This window comes from Equus asinus, chromosome 2 (assembly GCF_041296235.1).
Source record: "Equus asinus isolate D_3611 breed Donkey chromosome 2, EquAss-T2T_v2, whole genome shotgun sequence".
Taxonomy (NCBI): Eukaryota; Metazoa; Chordata; class Mammalia; order Perissodactyla; family Equidae; genus Equus; species Equus asinus.
In genome coordinates, this window is record NC_091791.1 from 161,853,474 (window position 1) to 161,880,215 (window position 26,742).

General features: G+C 36.9%; 1 protein-coding gene and 1 pseudogene across 1 annotated transcript; one reads left to right on the top strand and one right to left on the bottom strand.

Annotated features, from left to right (window-relative positions):
- Positions 1-2,412: 2,412 nt before the first annotated feature.
- Positions 2,413-3,350, top strand: LOC106835208 (olfactory receptor 4F6-like; annotated as a pseudogene).
- A 12,311-nt stretch (positions 3,351-15,661) lies between these two features.
- Positions 15,662-16,600, bottom strand: LOC106835207 (olfactory receptor 4F3/4F16/4F29-like). The gene has a single exon (XM_014847379.3). It carries the CDS (start codon positions 16,598-16,600, stop codon positions 15,662-15,664), a length of 939 nt encoding a protein of 312 aa, XP_014702865.2.
- Positions 16,601-26,742: the final 10,142 nt, after the last annotated feature.

A 26,742-nucleotide genomic window follows, 5' to 3' on the forward strand; every position in this document is an offset into this window, starting at 1 on the left:
GGGAGGTTGCTGATGATAATCTCTGTGAAAGGAACCAAATTGATTCCAAGCTGAGTTACTTTTATGAATGTTAATATCATTTATATCATTATCAAGAAAATGTCTAAAAAAGACACTTTAAAATCATATTTAAAAGACTTCATAGTGACAGAGAATTAGATAGTGGTCCTTTGTTAGAACACTTACATAACACTATTACTATTAGTGGTGTGGTCTGGTTACCACAAATTAAGAAATATGTATCTTTAACTAAAGTATGTAAAATATGTAAAGAGTATCAGGGAGGACCTCATGGAGGGACGTCTGCAGAGCGGACTGTGAAGAACGGGAAGAATCAGAGAGACGTAATGAAGGCAAAGGCATTGAAGCCCAAGTGAAGAATGTGGGGGCCAGCCCGGTGGCACAGTGGTTAAGTGTGCCCGTTCTGCTTCGGCAGCCAGGGGTTCACCGGTTCAGATCCCGGGTGCCGACATGGCACTGCTTGGCAAGCCATGCTGTGGTAGGCGTCCCACATATAAAAAGTGGAGGAAGATGGGCACGGATGTTAGCTCAGGGCCAGTCTTCCTCAGCAAAAAGAGGAAGATTGGCAGCAGTTAACTCAGGGCTAATCTTCCTCAAAAAAAAAAAAAAAAGAATGTGGAAGGAACCTGTGAGCTGGGGTATTTGAGTGCGTGTGCGAGGGAGGGTAGATACCATCTGAATGCATGTCCAGGAAAGAGGAGGTAGTTTAGCTTAGAGTGCAGGGTATAGGGAGGAATGGAGTAACACAGCTAATTCTGAAAATCTAAGGAGTAGCTTTGATCTTTGTTTTAATTTGGGAGACATGTTATGATTCTATCTTTGGAAGCTTTGAATCTCTGAGGATACAAATTGTGCAATTTTTCACATCCACATATATTGACTTTTTTGTAAAAGTGAAATTGAGATATGCTCACTGCAAAAATGTAAGATAGTAGATAAGCGCATAAAGTGAAAAGTAAAATATCCCTTCTGCCATAATCTTCTCGAACCCGCTCCTTAGAGATAAATTATTGTTAACAGATAATTATTTTTATTATTTGGTTTATCAACCTAGGCATTTTCTATCCATTTATTGTTTTATTTATGTAATTTTATATATGGAATTTATTTATATGGCTTTTTGAAAAGCCAGTTGGGATGAGTACAAGGTACTCCCTCCCTCTTTCTCCTACCTATCCTGTCTTTGTACATTTCAGTCTACCTTAGCATTACAAGTGGCTGCATAGTATTTCATGGAATGGGTCTAACAGAAATTATTTACCTAGCTGCCTGTTTCTACACATTTATTTTCATCCTTTTGCTGTTAGAAGCAACAGTGCTTCAGTAAACATCTCTATCTTTTTTTCATCCACCTTGTTCATGTGCACACATACATATACCCAGAGATTTTTTTCCTAGAAGTAGAGTAGCTGAGTCAAAGTGTATGAGCAAATAAAACTTTGGAAGGTATTGCCAAACTGGTAAACATTCTATCAGTTTACTCTCCCCCCACCAGATATGAGGTTACCTTTTTCCCTATTTCCCCTCAGACTCTGAATTTTGTCAATTGTTTACATCTCTGCCAATCTGATAAGACAAAACTGGTGTCTTGCCAATTTGTACGCATTTATTTAATTATGAAGGAGGTTAAGTATTTTTATATATAAGTAAACAGAGCCATATGTAAAGCCTCTGTTATTGTCACTCTTACTCTTTCTCTTTTGCTTGGGATTTATGACTCATCATTGTCATTTTGGTCCCACATTCTTTCCTCTCTCCACCCCTGGTCAGAATCTCCTCCACAGAACCCATAATTGGGTCACTTTCTCTCACATTTATCCTCCCCCTCTGGGATAGTGAGTGCCTTGCTCTGGCATCCTCTACTCCTACCTTTCCTTCTTTCCTCTAAACAACTCATCTTGTCTTCCTAATTTACAGAGAAGAGAAATTTACATCTCAGGCTTAAGAAATGTTTCCAAGGATTTTGAAAGAACTTGCAGACGTGACCATAGATATGGTATCAATATACTGAGAGATGTCCAAATTATGAGATCCACTGTCACTTAATTATTGCCTATAGTTAAGTTATTTATAAAAAGCCTTTTAATTTATAGTCATATATGGGATATGATAATTAAATAATGACACATAAATATACAATAAATCTTTCCATCTAAATAAATAAAAGGATCCTTATTCTATACATTATTTTGACAATGAAATATACAACAGAGGTATATATATATTGCTTTGTGATTGAAATGGTCTCCAAAGACGTGCATCAGCCTTTGCCTGGTTTTCTGACAACTATTGAATGGTCCAATATTAAGATCGGTGCCATTTCTCTTAAATCAGTTTCTCCTTACTCTCCTCTTACACGTAGCAAGAAGGTTGTCACTGCTGGCGGAGGCAATGGATGAAGCCAATCACTCTGTGGTGTCTGAGTTTGTTTTCGTGGGACTTTCCAACTCCTGGGAGATCCAGCTCCTCCTTTTCCTCTTTTCCTTTGTGTTTTATGTGGCAAGCCTGATGGGAAACCTCCTCATTGTGCTAACTGTGACCTTTGATGCTCATTTACAGACTCCCATGTACTTCCTGCTGGCCAACCTTTCCATCATCGACTTGATGTTTTGCTCCTCCACAGTTCCCAGGATGCTTTACGATCTTTTCAGAAAGTGCAAAACCATCTCTTTTGAGGCCTGTGTAGTTCAGATGTTCTTTACCCATGCAGTTGGGGGCACCGGGATGGTGCTGCTCATTGCCATGGCCTTTGACAGATACATTGCCGTATGTAAGCCTCTTCACTACCTGAGCATCGTGAGCCCACAAAGGTACATTATAGTTTTAGTCATTTCCTGGGTTATTGGTCTTATTCATTCAGTGACCCAATTGGCTTTTGTCGTAGACTTGCCTTTCTGTGGCCCTAATGAATTTGACAGCTTTTTTTGTGATCTTCCTCAATTTATCAAACTTGCTTGCATAGAGACTTATACATTGGAATTCATGGTTACTGCCAATAGTGGCTTGATTTCTGTGGCCTCCTTTTTAATTCTGATAATATCTTACATCTTTATTTTGGTGACTGTTCAGAAAAAATCTTCGGGTGGTATATCCAAAGCCCTCTCCACTCTGTCAGCTCATGTCACTGTGGTGTTTTGTTCTTTGGGCCATTAATCTCTTTCTATGTGTGGCCATTTCCCACATCACATTTGGATAAATTCTTTGCCATCTTTGATGCAGTTATCACTCCTTTTCTAAATCCAGTCATCTATACTTTTAGGAATAAAGAGATGAAAGTGGTGATGAGAAGACTATGCACTGAGGTTGTGAATTACAATAAAATCTCTTAAATATACTGAGGATATGTAAAAAGGTAAAGTATAGTAGAATTTTAGATAGATAGAAACTAAATAAGTTATGTTGAATTTAACTAGAATGTCAGTATCTACTACTATATGTTGTTTCCTATCCTTTTTTCCCCCCTCTCCTAATTGAATTACAATGTCAATCTCTGGATTCTGCTTGTGTAGGAGAGTTAAAGACTAAAGGTCATGGCTTTCTTTCTTTTTTTTTTTGAGGAAGATTAGCCCTGAGCTAACTGCTGCAAGTCCTCCTCTTTTTGCTGAGGAAGACTGGCCCTGAGCTAGCATCCGTGCCCATCTTCCTCTACTTTATATGTGGGACACCTACCACAGCATGGCTTGCCAAGTAGTACCATGTCCACACCTGGGATCCGAACCAGCGAACTCCAGGCTGCCTAAGCAGAACATGCACACTTAACTGCTGAGCCACTGGGCAGGCCTGGTCATGGCTTTCTTATCTCACCAGAGGTCGTGGCTCTATATAGTGCCAAATAGACTTAAAAAAATGTTAAACAATCCCTTTTGAACGCCACTATGTGACTTATTGTCCATTTTCTATTTTTCCCATGTTAAGTATTTAGTTTAAAGATAAATATTAAATTTTACTTTATCTTGTTTTTCTTACTATCTACTGGGTTTGTTTTCTATCTTTTCAACTCATTATCTGTTAGTTTCCCTCATTGTTTCATTGATAATCTGTCTTTTTCAGGGTCCAGTAAGGAGAGAGAAACCATACTAGTTTTTTGAACAGACAACGTTCGATATAAAGAATTGTTAGCTAAGTATAAAGTTGTTAACTAGTTATTTGTAAAAGAATGAATTTTAAGATGTCACAGACATGGCATTTTAGGAAGCGCCTTTCACTTCTAGGGATGGGAATTAAAGGGAAGAAGTTAGAATTATTACAACTTGAAAACAAAACAAAAAAACGATTAAAAGCTTGGAGGAAGGACCTGCAGAGTTGAATATCACATATTTGGGGAAGGGATGCTGCTTGGCTGGTGCTAGGGTCTCTGAGCTTAGAGGAGGGCCTGTGGGGCGGGGACACAACCCCCGAGGAAGAGGTGCAGCTGGGTAACACAGGTGTCCCTGAGGAGAGTGTGATGAGACCAGTTCCTCCAGTGCTGAAAAAACGGTAACTGGATTCAGCTCCTGCTTTGGAAAGAAACCAAGTTTGCTGATGTGAAGAGGGTGGTCGGGTGATGCTCACAGGCTCAGTGAGCAGACAGGAAGCCTGCAGCTAGCAAACAGGAATGATGAGCAACTCAGTTTTTCCGCTTCTAGACTTGCAGTCTCCCTTAGTGCCCTCTAATGGTAGAGCTGGCAAAAAAGAAATAGTTGCAGAGCCCCAGCTCCTGCATCACACAGCCTAGATAGGTACTTTAGAGCTGAAAGATAATATAGTGCATGTAGCTGTAAACCTTACACAGAACATGTAGCTATACAGCTTATACAGCACATGTAGTTGCTCATAAAATTATTAAAATTCAATTAGGATCATCCAGTTTTTGGATGTTAAAGTAAATTATAAATCATCTCATAGAGTTTCCCTATTTTAGAAAGTCTCAGGTACTGGAAAATTAACTACTTAGCTCAAGATCACAAAACAAATATATGGAAGATCCAAATCTAGAGTCTAGGTTGACAGACTCTGAGTCCCTTGCCATCTTCTGTCATTTTAGACCTTATTTCCTCAGTTGCTGAGTCCCATGTTTCCTTTGGACTATTAAGTTTTCACCGATATGCACCGTTATAGTATGCACCTTGTATCTTGACAGTCCATTTGTCAAATAGTAGAGTTTCAACAAATGTTCGTGAATGATTTTCTCGTAATAAACCTATTCATTCCTAGTTTGTATTTCTTTTTCTGATCTTACTTTTTTTTTTTTGAGGAAGATTAGCCCTGAGTTAATATCTGCCACCAATCATCCTCTTTTTGCTGAGGAAGATTGGTCCTGTGCTAACATCCATGCCCATCTTCCTCTATTTTATATGTGGGACTCCTGCCACAGCATGGCTTGACAATTGGTGCATAGGTCCGCACCCGGGATTCGAACCAGTGAACCCCAGGCTGCTGAAGCAGATTGTGTGAACTTAACCACTGCGCCACTGGGCTGGCCCCTGATCCTACTTTTTCAAAAAATAAAGCTTTTATTTTGGAATATAATTTTAGATTTACAGAGAAGTAGCAAAGATAGTCCAGAGAGTTCCTATATACTCCTCACTCAGTTTTAATTTCGGTTTCCTCTAATGTTATCGTGCTATGTTTCCTTTTTACATTTGTCAAAACCTAGAAATCAACACTGGTGCCTAACTGATAGCTGTACACTAGACTTTACCCAGATTTCACCAGCTTTTCCATTAATGTCTTTTTTTTCTGTTTCAGAGGGGATCCAGGATACCACACTACATTTAGTTATCATGTCTCCTTAGTCTCTGGTTTGTGAGTTTCTCAGTCTTACCTTGTTTATCATGGCTCTGACAGCTTTGAGGAGTATTGCTCAAGTATTTTGTAGAATGTCTCTCCATTTGGGTTTGTCTGTAGTTTTTCCTCACAATTAGACTGGGGTTTCTGGGCTTTTGTAGAAAATAACAGAGAGGTGAAGTGGTGTTTTTCTTTACTAACTCATATCAGGAGTTTCATAATATTCATATGTCATCACTAGCAGTGTTAAACCTACTCAGTTGGTTTATCATCTGATCCTAAGAGAGGAAAGTGAGTTATTAGTTGCTAGTTCTGCCATTTTTCCTTCCTACTTCCTACTTGAGTATTCAATCCTTTATCCCAAGTTATGGAAGAACTTGATGATGGTTTACCATGATTTTTGCATGTGTAACATATTTCTCGGGGGGGGGGTGTCTAAGCAAGAGTTTATTTCAATCCCGTCTCACCTTGGTTGGACTACAAAGGCAAGCTGTGTACATGATTGCGTATGGGCCTCTTTCCTGTAGAATTGCTTTAGAATTGATGTTTGTATCTCAAACCTCTATCAACTCTTAGCTGTCCTCAGCACTTCTCATTGGTGCGTCTTTGGTAGTGTAGTCATCGTAGCCAGCTCCTAGTGCCCCAACATTTTATCCAGGCTCTCTAGTCTAATTCTACTTGAGTGGGCATTTTAATATTTTGTCATGAATCTTTGACACGTAACTGTTACCACAGGGACACAGATGAATTAATGATTACTCTCTGTACCCTCAGCTGGGGTTCAGGACAGTGCAGATGAAACTTGTCTCCCCACCCACTGGATATTGTTTCTAGCACTGGAATTTACTCCTCAGTTAGATCAGCCTTCTGCTTTATCTGTATTGTTTTTTCTATGCCATAAAAGAGTGATTAATAAAATATTGATTACTTTTCAGAAGCCAAAGCTTCTTAAGGCATCGAGAGGCACTGACCCATCAGGACAGATGCTTGCCACGGAGTTGGAGCAGGGTCCTGGAGACCCCCACTTTTTCATGCATTAACATTTAGTAACTGATTCCTAAGGAATTCTGGGGCAAGAACTTGGGTGGCAGGCGGAGCCTCAAGGAACTTGTAACAGTGACTAGATTCTAAGTACTGTGCACATGGTTTAGAATTTTAATAACCAGTTTTACCACACAGTAGATTCGAGCTAAATCTTACCATTTTGGGAGGTAGGGTTTACATAAGTTGGAGGCAGGGTCATCTAATTCTTGTACAGTCATATGCAGGGGTCCTGAAAAACTTGGAGATGTCTGCCGTTAGATGATCAGAAAGGCAAAAAATAGTGCACACTCACTATGGATTACCATGCGAGATTTGGAAATGACAGACTGGATGTACACATAGCAACATGGGATAAGTGAAAAAAAAAAAAGAATTGGAGCGATATGTATAACAACATTTTATATGTATATGCATACAAACAATATACATATTTTATGTTAATGCATACAACACCAGGATACGTTTTAAAAACACTAGAAAGGTTGCCTCTGAGGGAAAAAGACTGGAAATGGAGACTGGAGATTAAAGGGATAAATCAGCAAACAAGAGAGAGGTCCTCTGAAAACCAGTGCTGATTATGGACCATGGACTCAAGAAAATGATCACCTCAGTTTTCTGCACCTGAGGCTAAAAAAGACTGAGGGGAACAAGTCTTGTTTCTTCCTCCTAATATTTTGAAGTGAACCTCCTGATTCATATTATTCCTATTTCCAAATGACAAGCACAGTAAGGGACAATGGAATTATTTCAATGACTCTATTCTTTTAAGTTCAAACAAATATTATACCCCTTGATCACAGGAAACTCTACAAGTTACTTTGGAAGAAACAAATATAAATTAGACAAAGTGTATCTTCAGAGTACTTATTACAATCTGGTAGATTTATTATTTATGAAAGTCACATTATGAGCTATTTTTAAAATTATTTTTTTGTAGTTTCTTCTTTCACTTCCTTAGTTTATTTTTGTATAGTGAAAAATGATATTATAAGGCTGTTCTATATAATATTTATGAATCTCTTGGAAAGTGAATATTATCAAATTACACAAAGATGCTTTCATTCATCATGCTAGGGTTTGAATTGGCAAAGAAAATGACATATATTGTTGTTCTTAAAGATTCCAGTGTCATTCCTCCCTCCTGTACTCATTATCAACATTTCACCTCTGTTGCTTTGATCACAGGGAATACATATACATATTTTTAATTATTTCATTGAGGTCATGTTGACTTATAATATTGTGAAAATTTCTGATGTACATTGATATGTTTCAGTTTCTGTATAGACTGTATTGTGTTAACCACCAATAGTCTAGTTTTTTTTTTTTTGAAGATTTTATTTTTTTCCTTTTTCTCCCCAAAGCCCCCTGGTACATAGTTGTATATTCTTCGTTGTGGGTTCTTCTAGTTGTGGCATGTGGGACGCTGCCTCAGCATGGTTTGATGAGCAGTACCACGTCCGCGCCCAGGATTCGAACCAATGAAACACTGGGCCGCCTGCAGTGGAGCGCACGAACTTAACCACTCGGCCATGGGGCCAGCCCCCACCAATAGTCTAGTTTTTATCCATCACCATACGTGTGTGCCCTTTGATCCCTTTTGCCCTCACCCCACCCCCACCTCCTCTGGTAACCACTAATCTGTCCTCCTTATCTACGTGTTTGTTTTTCTTCCATGGATGAGTGAAATGATATGGTATTTGTCTTTCTCTGTCTGACTTATTTTGCTTAGCATAATACCCTCAAGGTCCATCCATATGGTGGCAAATGGCATGACTTTGTCTTTTTTATGGCAGAGTAGTATTCCATTGTATATATATATAACACATCTTAATCCATTCATCCATTGATGGGCAGTTGGGTTGCTTCCACATCTTGGCTATTATGAATAATGCTGAGATAAACTTAGGGATGCATAAATCTCTTTGAATTGTTGATTTCATGTTATTTGGATAAATACCCAGTAGTAGGATAGCTGGATCATGTGGTTTTTCTATTTTTAATTTTTGGGAAATCTCCGTACTCTTTTCCACACTGGCTGCACCAGTTTGCATTGCCACCAGCAGTGTATGAGGGTTCCCTTTTGACCACATCCTCTCCAACATTTGTTATTTTTTGTCTTGGTAATTATAGCCATTCTGACAGGTGTGAGGTGATATCTCATTGTAGTTTTGACTTGCATTTCCCTAATAACTAATTATGTTTAACATCTCTTCATGTACCTGTTGGCCATTTGTATATTCTCTTTGGAAAAATGTCTATTCATGTCCTCTGCCAATTTTTTGATGGGGTTGTTTATTTTTTTGTTGTTGAGCTGTATGAGTTCTTTATATATTTTGGAAATTAACTCTTATTGTACATGTGATTTGCAAATATTTTCTCCCAGTTGGAGGTTGTCTTTTCATTCTGTTGATAGTTTCCTTTACTGTGCAGAAGATTTTCATCTGTTGTAGTCCTGTTTGTTTATTTTTTTTTTTGTTTCCCTTGCCTAAATAGACATGGTATTTGAAAAGACACCGCTAAGGTTGATGGCAAAGAGTATACTGCTTATATTTTCTTCTAAGAGTTTTATGGTTTCAGGTCTTACGATCAAATCTTTGATTCATTTTGAATTAATTTTTGCATATGGTGCAAGATAATGGTACACTTTCATTCTTTTGCATGTGGCTGCCCATTTTTCCCAACACCCCTTACTGAAGAGAATTTCTATATCATTATATTTTGATTTTTCTGTAAATTACATCATGTTTACCACCTGAAGACTAATTGCAATCCATCACCACACACAAGTGCCTAATCACCCTCTTGGCCTCCCTCCCTTTTTCCCCTCTGGTAACCACCAATCCAATCTCTGTCTCTATGTGTTTGTTTGTTGTTGTTTTTAGCTTCTATTTATGAATGAGGTCATACAGTATTTGACTTTCTCCCTCTGACTTACTTTGCTTGGCATAATACCCTCAAGTTCCAGCCATGTTGTCACAAAGGGCAGGATTTCATCATTTTTTATGGCTGAGTGGTATTCCATAGTTTGTATATACCACATCTTCTTTATCCATTTGTCCATTGATGGGCGCTTAGATTGCTTCCACATATTAGCTATTGTGAATAATGCAGCAATGAACATACGGGTGCATATATCTTTACACATTTGTGTTTTCAAGTTCTTTGCATAAATATCCAGCAGTGGAATAGCTGGATCATATGGTAGTTTTCTTCTTAATTTTTTGAGGAATCTTGATACTGTTTTCCATAGTGGCTGCACCTGTTTGCACTTCCACCAGCAGTGTATGAGAGTTCCTTTTCTCCACATCCTGACATTTGTTATTTCGTGTCTTGTTAATTTTAGCCATTCTGATGGGCATCAGGTAACAGCTCATTGTAATTTTGATTTGCATTTCACTAATAATTAGTGATGGTGAACATATTTTCCTATGCCTGTTGGCCATATGTATATCTTCTTCTTCTTCTTTTTTTTTTTTGAGGAAGATTAGCCCTGAGCTAACATCTGCTGCCAATCCTCCTCTTTTTGCTGAGGAAGACTGACTCTGAGCTAACATCCGTGCCTGTCTTCCTCTACTTTTTATGTGGGACATCTGCCACAGCATGGCTTGCCAAGTGGTGCCATGTCTGCCCCGGGGATCCGAAATGGCGAACCCCGGGCCGCTGAAGCGGAATGTGCAAACTTAGCCACTGCGCCACTGGGCTTGCCCCTGTATATCTTCTTTGGAGAAATGAATGTTCAAATCTTTTGCCCAGTTTTTAATTGGATTGTTAGTGTTTTTACTGTTCAAATGCATGAGTTCTTTGTATAGCTTGGATGTTAACCCCTTATCACATAAACGGTTTGCAAATATCTTCTCCCAATTATTAGGTCATATTTTTATTTCGTTGATGATTTCCTTTGCTGTGTAGAAGCTTTTAGTTTGATGTAGTCTCATTTGTTTATTTTTTCCATTGTTTTCCTTTCCCAGTGAAATATGGTACTTGAAAGTATCCTGCTAAAACAAATGTTGAAGAGAGTACTGCCTATGTTTTCTTCTAGAAGTTTCATGGTTTCAGATCTTACATTCAAGTCTTTACTCCATTTTGAGTTAATTCTTTTGTATGGTTTAAGATAATGGTTTATTTTCATTATTTTGCATGTAGCTGTCCGGTTTTCCCAACACCATTTATTGAAGAAGAGACTCTCCTTTCTCCACTGTATCTTCTTGGCTCCCTTGTCAAAAATTAGCTGTCCATAGATGTATGGGTTTATTTCTGAGAACTCAATTCTGTTCCATTGACTTGTATGTCTGTTTTTGCATCAGTACCATGCTGTTTTAGTTACTATAGCTTTTAGAGTATTTTTAAATTAGGGAATGTGATACCTCCAGCTTTGTTCTTTTTCTTCAGGATTGCATTGGCTATTCAGGGTCTTTTGTTATTAGATATAAATTTTAGGATTCTTTGTTCTATTTCTGTGAAAAATGTCCTTGGAACTTTGATAGGGATTGCATTGAATCTGTAGATTGCTTTAGAAGTATAGACATTTTGACCACGTTAATTCTTCCAAACCAAGGGCATGGTATATCTTTCAATTTCTTTGTGTCTTCTTCAATTTCTTTCAACAATGTTTTATAGTTTTCAGTGTACAGGCTTTCACCTCTTTGGTTAAGTTTATTCCCAGGTATTTTATTTTTTTTTGTTACAATTGTAATTGGGATTGTATTCTTAATTTCTTTTTCTGCTGCTTTGCTGTTAGCGTTTAGAAATGGAACTGATTTTTGTATGTTGATTTTGCATACTGCAACTTCACCATATTCATTTATTATTTCTAGAAGTTTTTTTGTGGATTCTTCAGGATTTTATGTATATAAAATCAAGTCATCTGTAGATAGTGACATTTTCACTTCTTGTTTTCCAACTTGGATCCCTTTTATTTCTTTTTCTTGCCTGATTGTTCAGGCCAGGACTTCCAATACTATGTTAAATAAAAGTGGTGAAAGTGGGCACCCTTGTCTGGTTCCTGTTCTTATAGGGGTAGCTCTCATTTCTTCTCCACTGAGAACAGTGTTAGCTGTAGCTTTGTCATATATGGCCTTTATTATGCTGAGGTACTTTCTGTCTATACCTATTTTATTCAGAGTTTTTTTATCATAAATGCATGCTGTATCTTGTCAAATGCTTTCTCTGCATCTATTGAGATGATCATGCGATTTTTATCCTTCATTTTGTTAATGTGGTGTATCATGTTAACTGATTGATTGATGTTGAACCATCTCTGCATCCCTGGAATAAATCCCACTTGATCATGGTGCATGATCTTTTAAATGTATTGTTGTATTCAATTTGCTAGTATTTTGTTGAGAACTTTTGCACTGATGTTCATCAATGATACTGGCCTGTAATTTTGTTCTTTTGGGTTGTGCTTATCTGGTTTTGGTATCAGGGTAACGCTGGCTTCATAGACCGCTTCAGGAAGCTTCCTCTCCTCTTCAATTTTTGGAAGAGTTTGAGAAGGATAGGGATTAAGTCTTCTTTGAATGTTTCTTGGAATTCACCAGGGAAGCCGTCTGGTCCTGGACTTTTATTTTTTGGGTTGTTTTTGATTACTATTTCAATCTCCTTACTGATGATTGGTCTATTCAAATTCTCTATTTCTTCTTGATTCAGTTTTGAAAGAATTTATTCATTTCTTCTAGGTTATCCAATTTCTTTGCATATAGCTTTTTGTAGTATTATCTTATAATCTTCTGTATCTCTGAGGTGTCCATTGTAATTTCTTCTGACACTTTTATTTTGGATTTCTGGCCTCCAGGATGGCGAGATAATAATTTCTAGTGCGTAAGCCAGTCAGTTAGTACTTTGTTACATCAGCCCTAGAAAACTAGTACAAGATCTAGTCTCTATCAGATGAGAAATGATGGAGAATTTGGTTTGTTAGTTTTGGGTTTTTTTTTTTTTATCTATTTGCTTTTTTGTGTAAGAATATGCCTGGTTTCCACTGAAAGTAGTAATGGTCTTTGAGATCCAATGTCTGTATGTGTCTCCACTTTGGATGTCTTGGTAAATCTGATTCTACTTTTGATCTGTAGGTGAGGTTGTAAAACTGAACTTTGCTGGTGTATGTGTGACTGTATTTCTCTAATTGAGAAACCTTTTACTCTCATTGTGTGAATGTGAAATTCTTTCCTATCTCAAAGAGATATTAATAACTTTTATACAAAGCCTCTAAAAATAAAAAAGCTCTGCAGGAACTGGTTTATAGAGATTGATAAATGCTGACATCAATCTGATATACCTTATACTGCAAAAAAATTTAAAAACCGAACTACTATTTTAAGTGTTTTAGTTTTTCAGGAAAAATTCTCGTATAAATTATTAGCTCCAAAGCATTTTTATATGAGAATCAAAATTCACCTAATTAAAAGGACTTCTTGGACAATTCAGACTAATTTGATAATATTTTCTATAAAACAGATATAGGTCTTCTCCCCGACTTTACCAGTATGGTGTATAAAACAAACATTTAAAATTAGAAAATACGTAAAATTATGTGTTCAATAAATTTGAGTTATACTTCTGAAAGTTCTATAGTTTATCCACGTAAGCATAATGTTTAATATCCTTAGCAATTTTAAGACCTTTGTTTAGTGTTAAGTACAGTAATCGGTGGATATTCTTTGGGTACTTTTAAAATAAGGTTGAACATTGAAACACTGGTCACTACGTGTGTGTGTGTGCATGTGTGTGAGTGTGTGTGACTTTACTTATATTTTCATAAAGTATCTGTATCTTTTGATCAAGGTATTGAATGTGTTCATTTTTGCTACTCTAAGAATAACATTTACTGCCTGTAGGAAGGTGTAGTAGGATGTCTGTGGCTGTTGGGGTTTGCATTTAGTGTGCTCATGAGCTTTGCTGGTTTAATAAAATGATTGTATATGACAGGCAATTCTCAATTACCTTCATGAACTCTCAGTGAAATAGAAATTAGTTAGTTGGTTAAAAATTTTAATTAACATGGATGAGTGAGACTATACTAGAAGTAACATGACCAAAAAATATTACTGACTATGCAAGTAATAGGATCTAGTTTTGTTTATCAAGGAGAAAAGAGTACATTTATCTTAAGATAAAATGTTATTCCAGAATGTAAAACAGGATACTAAAAGACAAATCTGAATGGAGATAGACAACTGTAGATGGTTTTGAGGAAGCGTATTTTATTTGCTTAGGTGATATATATAACTTCAAATAATGAGTCTGAAAAGAAGCAATGACATATGTTAAAATTTTGGCAAAGTTTGCATAGGTCAGCTTTGAGGGGCTTATTTAATTAAACTTAGAAATACTTTACTATCAAATAGCATATTAAAGCCAGACTAGAACTTGGCTTTCTCTATTAGAATGATATAACAAATTTATCTTGGTACATTCATTCTGTCCTTAAATAGAAGCAGTAGATGTAATTCTCTGGCTTCTGTGTAATTTTCCTAGTAAACAGAGATTTCTGTAGCTCACAAAGGGGATTGTAAAGAGACATTTTTAGTAGAGGAGAATAAAAAAAGAAGAGAAAGGAAAGTTCATTTAAAAAAGACATCATTATGTGAAACTTGGATTCGGTTCTTTATGGGGATGGCAGGGTATTTACCGTAGTGTATCTTGTCTTTCTTACTGTGGGCCAATGTCAAAAAGTGTGAAAGCCATTGCTCTAAGCAACACTACCCTTTCCATTGTGCTATTCTCTTCTCACTCACTCTCCACAGGTGAACTATTTGGCCAAAACAAAAATTTCTTCAAGACATGAAACCTGTGGAGGAGGCAATTTGGAATAATTATAATAGAGCAATTTAAAAGGGACAGCAGTTATATACGGTCATGGATGTTAACTAGACTTATTGTGGTGAACATTTTTTGATATACACAAACAAACATCATCATGCTGTACACCTGAAACTAATTCATGTTACATGTCAATTATACCTCAATAAAAAAAGAGAAGAAAAATAAATGATTAAATTGAACCGCAGTAAGATAAGTTAGAAGTAGATAGAGCAGCAAGTGAAGGGAAGTGCAAAAAGAAGGAGGAATAATGGAATGAAAGAAGGAGACAGATGGAAGCCTGAGAAAGGAGAGGGAAAGAAGGAAATCCCAGAGACCATAAGTGGCTGAGGAAAAATGAGGAGAAAGAAATAGGAAGAAAAGGGAGAAAAGGAGAATAGATATTGAGTGGGGGTGAATAGAATAATGGTAATCAGGGAGAAAAATCCTGCTGTTTTCCCAGTTCTGTGTGTTCCAAGAACAGATCACATGGCTTCTACCCAAAGACATGCACCCTTTGGTCTTCGGTATGTGTGTTCTCAAAGATTCTGTGTGTGCTTTCAGAGTCGGCCCTAGTTGCATAGTCCTGGCAGAGACCCAAAGGAGGGGTAGAAGTTGAGCAAGCCATAACATACAATATGAATACTCAGTTCAATCCTCCCTTAGCAAATCCTCACTGAGCGCTGAATTCCTGTCTGTGAGACAGACGCCTGTTAAAAAGAGAGAGAGTTCTCCCTGTGCTGAAGACCTTAAAAAAGCCTGCCCTCTTTCGTATTTCTAATAATTACATCATATACATATTATTCCTTAGGAATTGAGACTCAAGATTATTATAAGTTTTGATTATAAATATTTCACATGTAACTCCATCTCTCTTCTCAGAAGTGAATTTCCCTTGCTCCTAAGTGAAAGACAAAATGAAGTCAACATCAGTGCGTATAATCAAATCAAGGTGGGCCAAAGAAAGGTTTCTCTCTGAGTTTGACCATCGATAATGAACAAGGGCTCTTCACAACACAAGAATCACTTAGGAGATCTTCCTGTAATTCACTAGCTGTCTGCATACTCTCCTTATTGCCAGTTTCATTTCTTTATTCCTGAATGTATAAATGATGGAATTCAGGAAAGGAGTGAGAACTGTATCAAAGATGGCCAGAAACTTATCCAGGTGTATGGAGGGAGATGGCCATGTAGAGACAAATATCAAAGGACCAAAGAACAGCACTACCACAGTGATGTGAGCTGACAGTGTAGAGAGAGCCTTGGATGAACCAGATGAAGAGTGTTTCTGAACAGTAAGAATGATGACGATATAGGAAATGATCAGTAAGATGAAGGAGCCAATAGAGATGAACCCACTGTTGGCTGTGACCATGGACTCTAGTCTGTCAGTGTCTGTGCAGGCAAGTTTGAGGAACCGAGGAAGATCACAGTAAAAGCTGTCCAATACGTTAGGACCACAGAAGGGTAAGTTTACCACAAAAGCCAATTGAACTGTGGAGTGGATAAGGCCAGTCATCCAGGCAGCCACTAAAAAGAAGATGCACATTCTTGGGCTCAAGATGGTCAGATAGTGGAGAGGTTTACATATGGCAACATATCTGTCAAAGGCCATGGCTATGAGCAGCACCATCTCCACACTACCAATGACATGGATGAAGAAGATTTGAGTGATGCAGCCTCTAAAGGAGATGACTTTACGCTTTCTGAAAAGGTCATAAATCATCTTGGGAGAAGTGACAGAAGAAACTCCCAGGTCAATGAAGGAGAGGTTGGCCAAGAGAAAGTACATAGGGGAGTGTAAGTGAGGGTCAGAGGTCACAGTGAGCATAATCAGGGAGTTTCCTGTCATGCTTGCCACATAAAAGGTGGAGGAGAACACAAAGAGGAGAAGTTGGATCTCCCAGGAATTGGTGAGTCCCAGGAACACAAACTCTGACACCACAGAGCGATTCGCTCCATCCATGGGCTTTGTTGGCGTTGCTACCTGAAGGAGGATAACAGGAGAAAATGTAAATTATGATAATTATGTTAACAAATGAGAAGAGAACATAAAGTTATGAAAGCCTATTTATACTTTAGTATTAAAACTTTCTGAATATGCTCATGGTCTCTGAAATAGGATCACAGAGAAACTGGTGGCTGTCACATGGAGCTGTTCTCTACCACCAAGTGGTCTCTACATTTAATACCCTCTGCTTCCTTCCAGAGTTTATCCCATGATTCCGCCTGTGTGATACAAGATAGTTAACATGAGTAACAGGAATTCAACCCCAAATCTTTTGATTTTTCATCAAAAGTAGTATGACCTGGCCCTAGTCACATAGAACTAATCACTATTACAAACCCTTCCAAGCCAATAAAACTTCATCTGGCAGACAGATCCTTTTTCTCTTCATTACCAGTCCCCACTTATGGGAACATATTCATCTTAAATATTTCTGAAATGTTTATCAAGTCTGTGAAGTCTCCTTTATTAACACTAGCATTTATTATTACTAGTGTAACCACCATGTTTTCTCTGCATTTATGTTAATTTTACTTCCCTTTATCTCACTTGTCCATAATAGTGGTCATACATGAGACAAGTGAATGAATAACGATAGAAGATGGTATTGGCTAGTAGAGAGCATCAAAATTCGGTGTCTGAAAGATATTCCAATAATGTATTATGATTATCTCCTTGTACATAATAATAGTAGATTATAATATTCATATTCTTGTAGTGGTTAAAATAAAAACCATTTAGTGTAGATTGAATACATTTACTCTCAAAAAACACTCTATTTCTTTGTTACTTACTACAATTGTAAGTCATTGATTCTTTGTTCTGCTTCCCGATGAGACTGTCGCTCCCATAAAGTTAAGGACAACATCTGTCTTGTTCTGCAAAGTATCCTACAACTTAGAATCACACCAGGTACATAATAAGAATATGTAAATATTTCAGGAAAAAATATTTTCTGGAAGATAGAAGAGGGTGTATTTGTATGATTAAAAAATACACATAATTATATAATTAAGGAAGGTGGATAAAGAGACTGTGCATAGTGCCTAAGCAACAAAGAGAGATAAAAAATAAGGGATATAAAAGTGAAGAAGAATTAGACAAAAAGAAGAAATAAATAAGATAAAAGGGAAATCTAAAAAGAAAAGTGAAATTAGGAAAGTATGTGTATAATGACAGAAAAAGAAGAAGAAAGCCTACTTTAAACTACTAAAGGTAGTTTATGAGGTATGATGTGTACGACTTTCTGGACCTTCTCTTCAGAAATTCTATAATTATAGATAAATTATAGTATTATATCTCCAGGTGTCTTTTAAGTGCTAAGGCTCTTGGGAGAGTTTCCCAATAAGCCTTTATCAGCTATGCACATAAACTGAATTTATTTGCCTTTTGGCTCTCCAATCCCCATCAACTAGATAAGAACTGGGAATTTTAGGAAAAGCAAGTTTAAAGCAGAACAAGATATAAATATGGAACCTAGATGTACCAAAACCATGAGCACGTATCCATTCATGTATTAGGGAATATAGAAAGCTGAAAAGTTTGGGTCATCACAATTTTAAAGTCACTCGGGACAGAGTCAGCATTCAAATCTTCATCCAGAGCAAAAGTCATAGAGAGGTTTCAAAATGGATGCACAAGGATATGACGTTTATTTGCCTAAAAGTCATCAAATACCCATAGGGAAAACTCCTGAATTATGGTGTTCTGAAATCATCTTCTCTATAAATTGGCTGTGCTTTGAAATACAATTCCTAAGCATATTAATTGTACCCATAATTTTTTAACTAATTAAGTACCTACGATGTAAAAAACAAGGCCAACTCTTTGCCTTCTATTGTGATTAATCCTTTTTCTTGATCCATGTAGAAGTGATTAATCCTCCAAATAGATTCCCTGACATTTACCTCTTTATAGATAAAGAAAATATTGTTAACTGAGGTTCCAGATAATAGAGTCACCAAGTTGAAAGGGATCTACAGACAGTTGTGAGGTTTGAACAAGGTACTAATCAAACTCACCATCCATACAATGTCCTCCTCAGTTTAAAAATATTGTGAGTTTAACATCTCCCTCAGCTCAAACTTTCTGCATTTTCATCTTTTAAATTGTCACAAAACTACCTTTATGCCCCCCAAAAGTCCTCTAATTAAAGATCACTTCTACATTTACTTTTTGTAACTGAAAGAAATATAGGAAATTCTGTGCCCTTTTCAAGGAATCTTTGATGTACATAAATGCAACAGATTAAGTCACCCCTTAGCTTTCTGTTTGCAGCATTCAACAAGCTCCACAGTTTTTATATTTCCTGTTAGAATCTCTTTCTTACTTACTCCCTTCCATCCAATAAAAGTCTCATTTATCAGCTTTCTCTAAACTTTTCTTCATTTTACTTACAGCTTAGAGATAAAATTAATACAAAACACTCTAATTCTAAAACACATAGAGGCCAGGAAAACTAGTTCAATCTCATGGTAGTTTTATGTACTTTTTTATTTTTCACATCGTATTTTAAAATAACATTATACACTGGAAATTATTTATTCAGCTTTGGATTTTTTGGTCTCCATACCTTTTATTTCTATTGGCAAGTCTATAAAATCCTTTTCCGTCTTGTAAACTTAACAAGTTGCTAATAAATTTGCTTCCCTTTTGGCAGAAGATGGTTATTTTGTACTCATCTCTTTTGAAAAGCTAATGGAGAGAAAAATACAATTACCCTTTTTTTACGTATTTCCTATGTCATCAATTTTTCTTGCCTGTTTATCAAGTGACAGAGGGTGAGAATCATTCACTTAATCAGCATTGGGAACAGAGGGATTAAATGAAACCTATGCTGAATCCAAAATATTACAAAGCCATTTGACTTTTTCTAATGTCTTTTACATTATCCTAGGAACAATGTAATTCTAGCTAAAAGTCAAGTTAACCTTTTCCAATATGTCAATAAACTTTTTCACAATTATTCTTCTGTACTATTCAATTCCTTATCCTGGATGTTATCTACTTTGCTTTAGGATAACACTCATGCACTTATAAATATGACTCATATTCATAGCAATTCCAACAACAAAGTCTTGTCTGAAACTAAAGTCACTCTTTGCAATGTTAAGTTTATTTTGATCTTTCCATTTTACCTGTATAAAGAGAAGACCATGTTCAGAGAGTCAGATTTTCTTATGTTCTCCAGCACAAAGTGCCATATAAAATCCTGCCCTAGGAAGAAATAAAGTTAATTAAAACTCAGGAAGACAGTGACCAAGTGATTCTGCAAAAACATGATAGTTGAGAAGGAGCTCATGAATCAGGGGATTTTGCCCCTAGAGAACTATTTGGTTTGACCAGAGCAAACAAAGGACCTAAAAACTCATAATAAGACACTACAGAGGAAGAGGGAAACAACAGTGGAATATTTTTATTTAATATCTTTGTGCTATTTTGTTGGAAATTTTATAAATATTGGTAATTACACTTTAGAATTAATTTCTAAAAATAGGTAAATATTAACTCAAAAAACTTACTATAATCGTCTTGGTGATCTCCAAAAGAGCCAATGTGCTTAATTCTTTAGGCCAGTTTAAATAGTAGAAGAATGTACACTAGACTTCATTTTCATACAATCCTATATTGAGCAATAGTGCATGAGTACAAAGATTTAGCTATGCGGAAGTTCATTCCAGTGAATAGACCTTAAAAGTGAAGGAAACAACTGAAACATGTATCAATTGATGATAAATTAAAGACATTATGATACTTCCATGCAGTCAAATTCTCTGAAGTCATTGAAAATGAAGTTCAAACTCTATACAGTTAGAGATTATAACAACACACGGTCGAATGAAACTCTGGGTAGCAAAATAGCATGTACAGTTTCTTTGGCATACAGTCGTCCCCCCCTTGTCTGGGGGGGGTATATTCCAAGATCCCCGGTGGGTGCCTGAAACCACAGATAGTACTGAATCCTATATACACTGTGCTTTTTCCTTGCGTACATATCTATGATAAAGTTTAATTTATAAATTAGGCACAGTAATAGATTAAAAACAATAATAATAAAATAGAACAATAATAATAATGTACTGTAATAAAAGTTACCTTAGATCTTAGGAACCTCAGGTTACAATTTTTTTTCTATCCTTAATAAGTGAGAACTTTCACTTAAAGGAAGTACTTTAGGGCGTCTCTTTGGCATATCCGAATTCCCAACATCACTACTCTTGTGTTTTGGGGCCATTATGAAATAAAATAAAGATACTTGAAAACCAGCACTGTGTTACCGTGACAGTCGATCTGATAAACAAGTCAGCTACTAAGTAACTAATGGGCGAGTAGCTTATACAGCATGGATATGAAAGGACAAATGGATCATTCACATCCTGAGTTGGGCGAAGTGAGATGGTGTGAGATTTCACCAGGCTACTCAGAATGGTATGCAATTTAAATCTTATGAATTGTTTATTTCTGGAATTTTCCATTTGATATTGTCAGATCATGGTTGACAGCAGGTAACTGAAACCATGGAAAGTGAAACAGTGGATAAAGGGGTCCTAGTATATAAATATCTATACTTATCTGAGCAGAGAAACAATAAACTTTTTTTGATAAGTACTTCAGGAAGTGGAATAGTTAGGTGAGAAAACAAGGATTTTGATTTTCAATTTTGTATACTTGTATCAGTCAAGATCCTGCGAGGACAAAAAAATGGCACACTCAAATTAGGTAACTGGCAAAGAACTTAATCAAGGCTCAAAGTCAGCTGGAGAAGGGTTGAGTGGAACTGGAGGGGCAAATGGAAGCTATTCTTTTTCTCTCTGCATCCACTCTTTTTCCAGGGGACAAACAGGGCAGGAAAGACGATATCAAGGTAGAAGAAACTGAGCATCATAGAAGAATAATTAGTTATTATACCATTGCAGAGTCATCTAAACCCAAAATGTTAGCTTCTACTAATATAATTCATATGAACTATGTAAGGGAAAACGAGGGAAGAAAAAGACAATTAATATAAAACATGCATATCAAAACCCCGTTTGTATGGCTGGTCATGAGGTCAATTTTTATAACAGAATTTCCCTCATTTCACCTCGTCTTCCATCAGTACGTAGGCTGGCCAGTGTACTCTACCTGGTGGGATGAAAAAACTTTATTCCTATAGGTTATCAGTCTTGATACGATCCTTTGTTTAACGGGATGCCATTATTTTCCATTGATGGGAACTACTGGGCAAAGAAGTACTAAGAAGCACTCCCATAAAGCCCCTGAATTCTGGACTTAATACTCTTTGTTTCCATTGTGGAATAGGAACCAAATTTCCCCCTAGTAATTGGAGTCTGTCAAACTAACAAGCAGTACTATTCTTGGACCCAAATAAGGGAATCCCCTACCCTGGTCCCCATCCTACAGAAGACCCTAAATTGGCCCCTTCCCAGTCACACCCTTCACCATGGTGTGAAGATTTCAAGGAACCAAAGAGATACGTTTACCTGGAACCTATGCCCATCCTTCTAGATCAGGTTCTGGTCTCCAAACCCCAGGAATTTCTTTTCAAACTTCCCCCAGTCCACAAACCTGGCTTTCCAAGATTTAATATAGATATGTATACATAGTTATCACATATATATTTATCAACATGGTTGGATAGAACATACTGTACTCAACAGTTTGTTACCTTGATTTAGGGACTTCCAGTTTTACTCTTGCTTCAGTCACCAAAATGTCAGAGGCAGGTCCTTTTCTGTCTGCTGGTTCAGTGATATGAGGAGCCCAAAGGGGTCAAAGGCTAATCTGGGCTGTGTTCCCTTTGGAAACATTCTTCCCTGGGGCACTAGGACCTCCAAACCTACTAAACCAAGGTTCAAAAGAATAGAAAGCACAAATTTCCTCAGTAAAGTATTTAGTCTCACTGTTAGAGTGACTTTTTCCACCTTGGGTTTACACATTCCAAGTTTAAGACAGATAGTAATTTATATATTGGCCACTGGTTTAAGATATGTACTGCATCGAATAGACAGCATCCTAAACTTGCAAGATGTTCACCTCCCAGTTGGTACAAAAGCTGAGCATTCTCTAGGCCATTCCACTAGTCCATCAAGCCCGTTTTTTCTGGGTGTTGGAGCATCAATTAAGTCCTGTGAATGCTCTGGGTGTAAGCCCATGGTCACATTTCACTTTCTATAAAAATACGTGCAGGGACCGGCCCCGTGGCTGAGTGGTTAAGTGCATGCTCCGCTTCGGCAGCGCAGGGTTCGGATCCTGGGCCTGGACATGGCACCGCTCATTAGGCCATGCTGAGGTGGCGTCCCACATCCCACAACTAGAAGGACCCACAACTAAAAATATACAACTATGTACTGGGGGCATTTGGGGAGAAAAAAAAAAGCAGGAAAAAAAAAAGATTGGCAACAGTTGTTAGCTCAGGTGCCAATCTTTAGGAAAAAAAAATATGTACAGATGCAATGTTGCATGTGACACCATAGCAATAGATGAAACATTAAAGGTATTCTATGAATCAATAAATGGTAGCACCTGCAGTGGCACTGTGGGAGGGAAAGACAAACAGTACCTAAAATAAATAAATAGATATAGAGATGGATAACTTATATTGTATAAATATATTCTATATATCATATATAACATATGTATTATAAACACATATATTTATAGTATATTTTACATATTTATTTACTTTTTTACATTCAATTGTTATTTTTAATATGTTACATATTTTCAAGTAACATTTAATAATTTAAGTAATTAGTACCATTGAATATCTTATTAGTTTATTCACTTTACAAGGAAAAGTATTTTATAGAATATTTTATTTTTATTAACTAAAGCATATATTTATTGACAAAAACCCATATTATTAGAAAGTCAGTGGAATTTTTTGGCCTAGTAGTAATTGTTTTCTTTTTTTTATTGTAGTGGTATTGGTTTATAACATTATATGAATTTCAGGTGTAGATAGTTATACTTGATTTCTGTGTAGTTTCATCATGTTCACCACCCAAAGACTAATTACAATCCATCACCACACACATGTGTCTAATTATCCCTTTCCCCCTCTCACGTCCCCCTTCCTCTCTGGTAACCGCCAATCCAATCTCTGTTGCTATGTGCTTGTTTGTCGTGGTTTTTATCTTCTATTTATGAGTGAGATCATACGGTATTTGACTTTCTCCCTCTGACTTATTTTATTTAGCATAATACCCTCAAGGTCCATCCATGTTGTGACAAATGGCTGGATTTCATTGTTTCTTTTTTTTTAATTGCAGTAACAAGACATTATAACATTATATAGCTTTCAGATGTACATTGTAACATATTTTGAATTCTGTGTAGATTACATCATGTTCATCACCCAAAAACTAATTATAGTTCATCACCACACATGTGAGCCTAATCACACGTTTTGCCCTCCCCGCCTCCCCCTTTCCCTATGGTAACCACCAATCCAATCTCCATTGCTATGTGTTTGTTTGTCATTGTTTTTATCTTCTACTTATGAGTGAGATCATATGGTATTTGACTTTCTCCTTCTGACTTATTTCACTTAGCATAATACCCTCAAGGTCCATCCATGTTGTCGCAAATGGCAGGATTTCATTATTGCTTATGGCTGAGTAGTATTCCATTATGTATATATACAACATATTCTTTATCCATTTGTCCCTTGATGGGCATCTAGGTTGCTTTCAAGTCTTGGCTATTGTGTATAATGCTGCAATGAACATAGGGGTGCATGTATCTTTATGCCTTTGCATTTTCAAGTTCTTTGGGTAAATACCCAGCAGTGGCATAGCTGGATCATATGGCAGATCTATTCTTAATTTTCTGAGGATAGTCCATACTGCTTTCCATAGTGGCTGCACCAGTTTGCACCCCCACCAGCAGTGTATGAGGGTTCCCTTCTCTCCACATCCTCTCCAACATTTGTTGTTTCCTGTCTTGTTAATTATAGCCATTCTGACTGGAGTGAGGTGATATCTCATTGTAGTTTTGATTTGCGTTTCCCTGATAGCTAATGATGTTGAGCATCTTTTCATATGCCTGTTGGCCATCTGTGTATCTTCTTCGGAGAAATCTCTGTTCAGATCCTTTGCCCATTTTTTAGTTGGGTTGTTGGTTTTTTTTGTTGTTGAGGTGTATGAGTTCTTTGTATGTTTTGTATATTAACCCCTTATCTGATATATGGTTTGCAAATATCTTCTCCCAATTGTTAGGTTGTCTTTTGGTTTTGTTGATGGTTTCCTTTGCTGTGTAGAAGCTGTTTAGTTTGATGTAGCCCCATTTGTTCATTTTTTCTTTTGTTTCCCTTGCCCGGTCAGACATGGGACTTGAAAATATGCTGTTAAGACCGACGTTGAAGAGTGTACTGCCTATGTTTTCTTCTAGAAGTTTCATGGTTTCAGGCCTTATATTCAAGTCTTTAATCCACCTCGAGTTGATTTTTGTGCATGGTGTAAGATAATGATCTGCTTTCATTCTTTTGCATGTGGCTGTCCAGTTTTCCCAACACCATTTATTGAAGAGACTCTCCTTTCTCTATTGTATGCTCTTGGCTCCCTTGTCGAAAATTAGCTGTCCATATACGTGTGGGTTTATTTCTGGGTTCTCAATTCTGTACCTTTGATCTGTGTGTCTGTTTTTGTGCCAGGACCATGCTGTTTTGGTTACTATAGCTTTGTAGCATATTTTGAAATCAGGGAGTGTGACACCTCCAGCTTTGTTCTTTTTCTTCAGGATTGCGTTGGCTATTCAGTGTCTTTTGTTTTCCATATAAACTTAGGATTCTTTGTTCTTTTTCTGTGAAAAATGTTGTTGGAACTTTCATCAGGATTGCATTGCAAGAACTGTAGATTGCTTTAGGAAGTATGGACATTTTAACTATGTTAATTGTTCCAATCCAAGAGCATGGAATATCTTGCCATTTCTTTCTATCTTCTTCAATTTCTTTCAACAATGTTGTATAGTTTTCAGTGTACAGACCTTTCACCTCTTTGGTTAAGTTTATTTCTAGGTATTTTATTCTTTTTTTTTTTTAAAGATTTTATTTTTCCTTTTTCTCCCACAACCCCATGGTACACAGTTGTGTATTCTAGCTGTAGGTCCTTCTGGTTGTCTTATGTGGGATGCTGCCTCAGAATGGCTTGATGAGAGGTGTCATGTCCATGCCTAGGATCCGAACCAGCCAAACCCTGGGCTACCACAGCAGAGCATGCAAACCCAATCACTCGGCCACCGGGCCAGACCCGGTATTTTATTCTTTTTGTTGCAATTGTAAATGGGATTGTATTCTTAATTTCTCTTTCTGCTAGTTTGTTGTTAGTGTATAGAAATGCAGCTGATTTTTGTATGTTGATTTTGTATCCTGTAACTTGACTGTATTCATTTATTATTTCTAGAAGTTTTTTAGTGGATTCTATAGGGTTTTCTATGTATAAAGTCATGTCATCTGCAAATAGTGACAGTTTTACTTCTTTTCCAATTTGGATCCCTTTTATTTCTTTTTCTTGCCTGATTTCTCTGACAAGGACTTCTAATACTATGTTAAATAAGAGTGGAGACAGTGGGTATCCTTGTCTGGTTCCTGTTCTTAGAGGGATACCTTTCAGTTTTTCTCCATTGAGAATAATATTAGCTGTGGGTTTGTCATATATGGCCTTTATTATGTTGAGGTATTTTCCTTCTATACCCATTTTATTTAGAGTTTTTATCATAAATGCATGCTGTGTCTTGTCAAATGCTTCCTCTGCGTGCATTGAGATGTTCATGTGATTTTTATTCTTCACTTTGTTATTGTGGTGCATCATGATGATTGATTTGCAGATGTTGAAACATCCTGGAATCCCTGGAATAAATCCCACTTGATCTTGTTGTATCATCTTTCTAATGTATTGTTGTATTCAATTTGCTAGTATTTTATTGGGGATTTTTGCATCAACTTTCATCAGTGATCTTGGCCAGTAATTTTCTTTTTTAGTGTTTTCCTTATATGGGTTTGGTATCAGGGTAATTATGGCTTCATAGAATGAAGCCTCTCCTCTTCAATTTTTTGAGAAGAGTTTGAGAAGGATAGGGATTAAGTCTTCTTTGAATGT

Bases quoted from the DNA above. Each gene is read 5' to 3' on its own strand.
- LOC106835207 (XM_014847379.3), bottom strand. From the start codon at position 16,600: ATGGATGGAGCGAATCGCTCTGTGGTGTCAGAGTTTGTGTTCCTGGGA.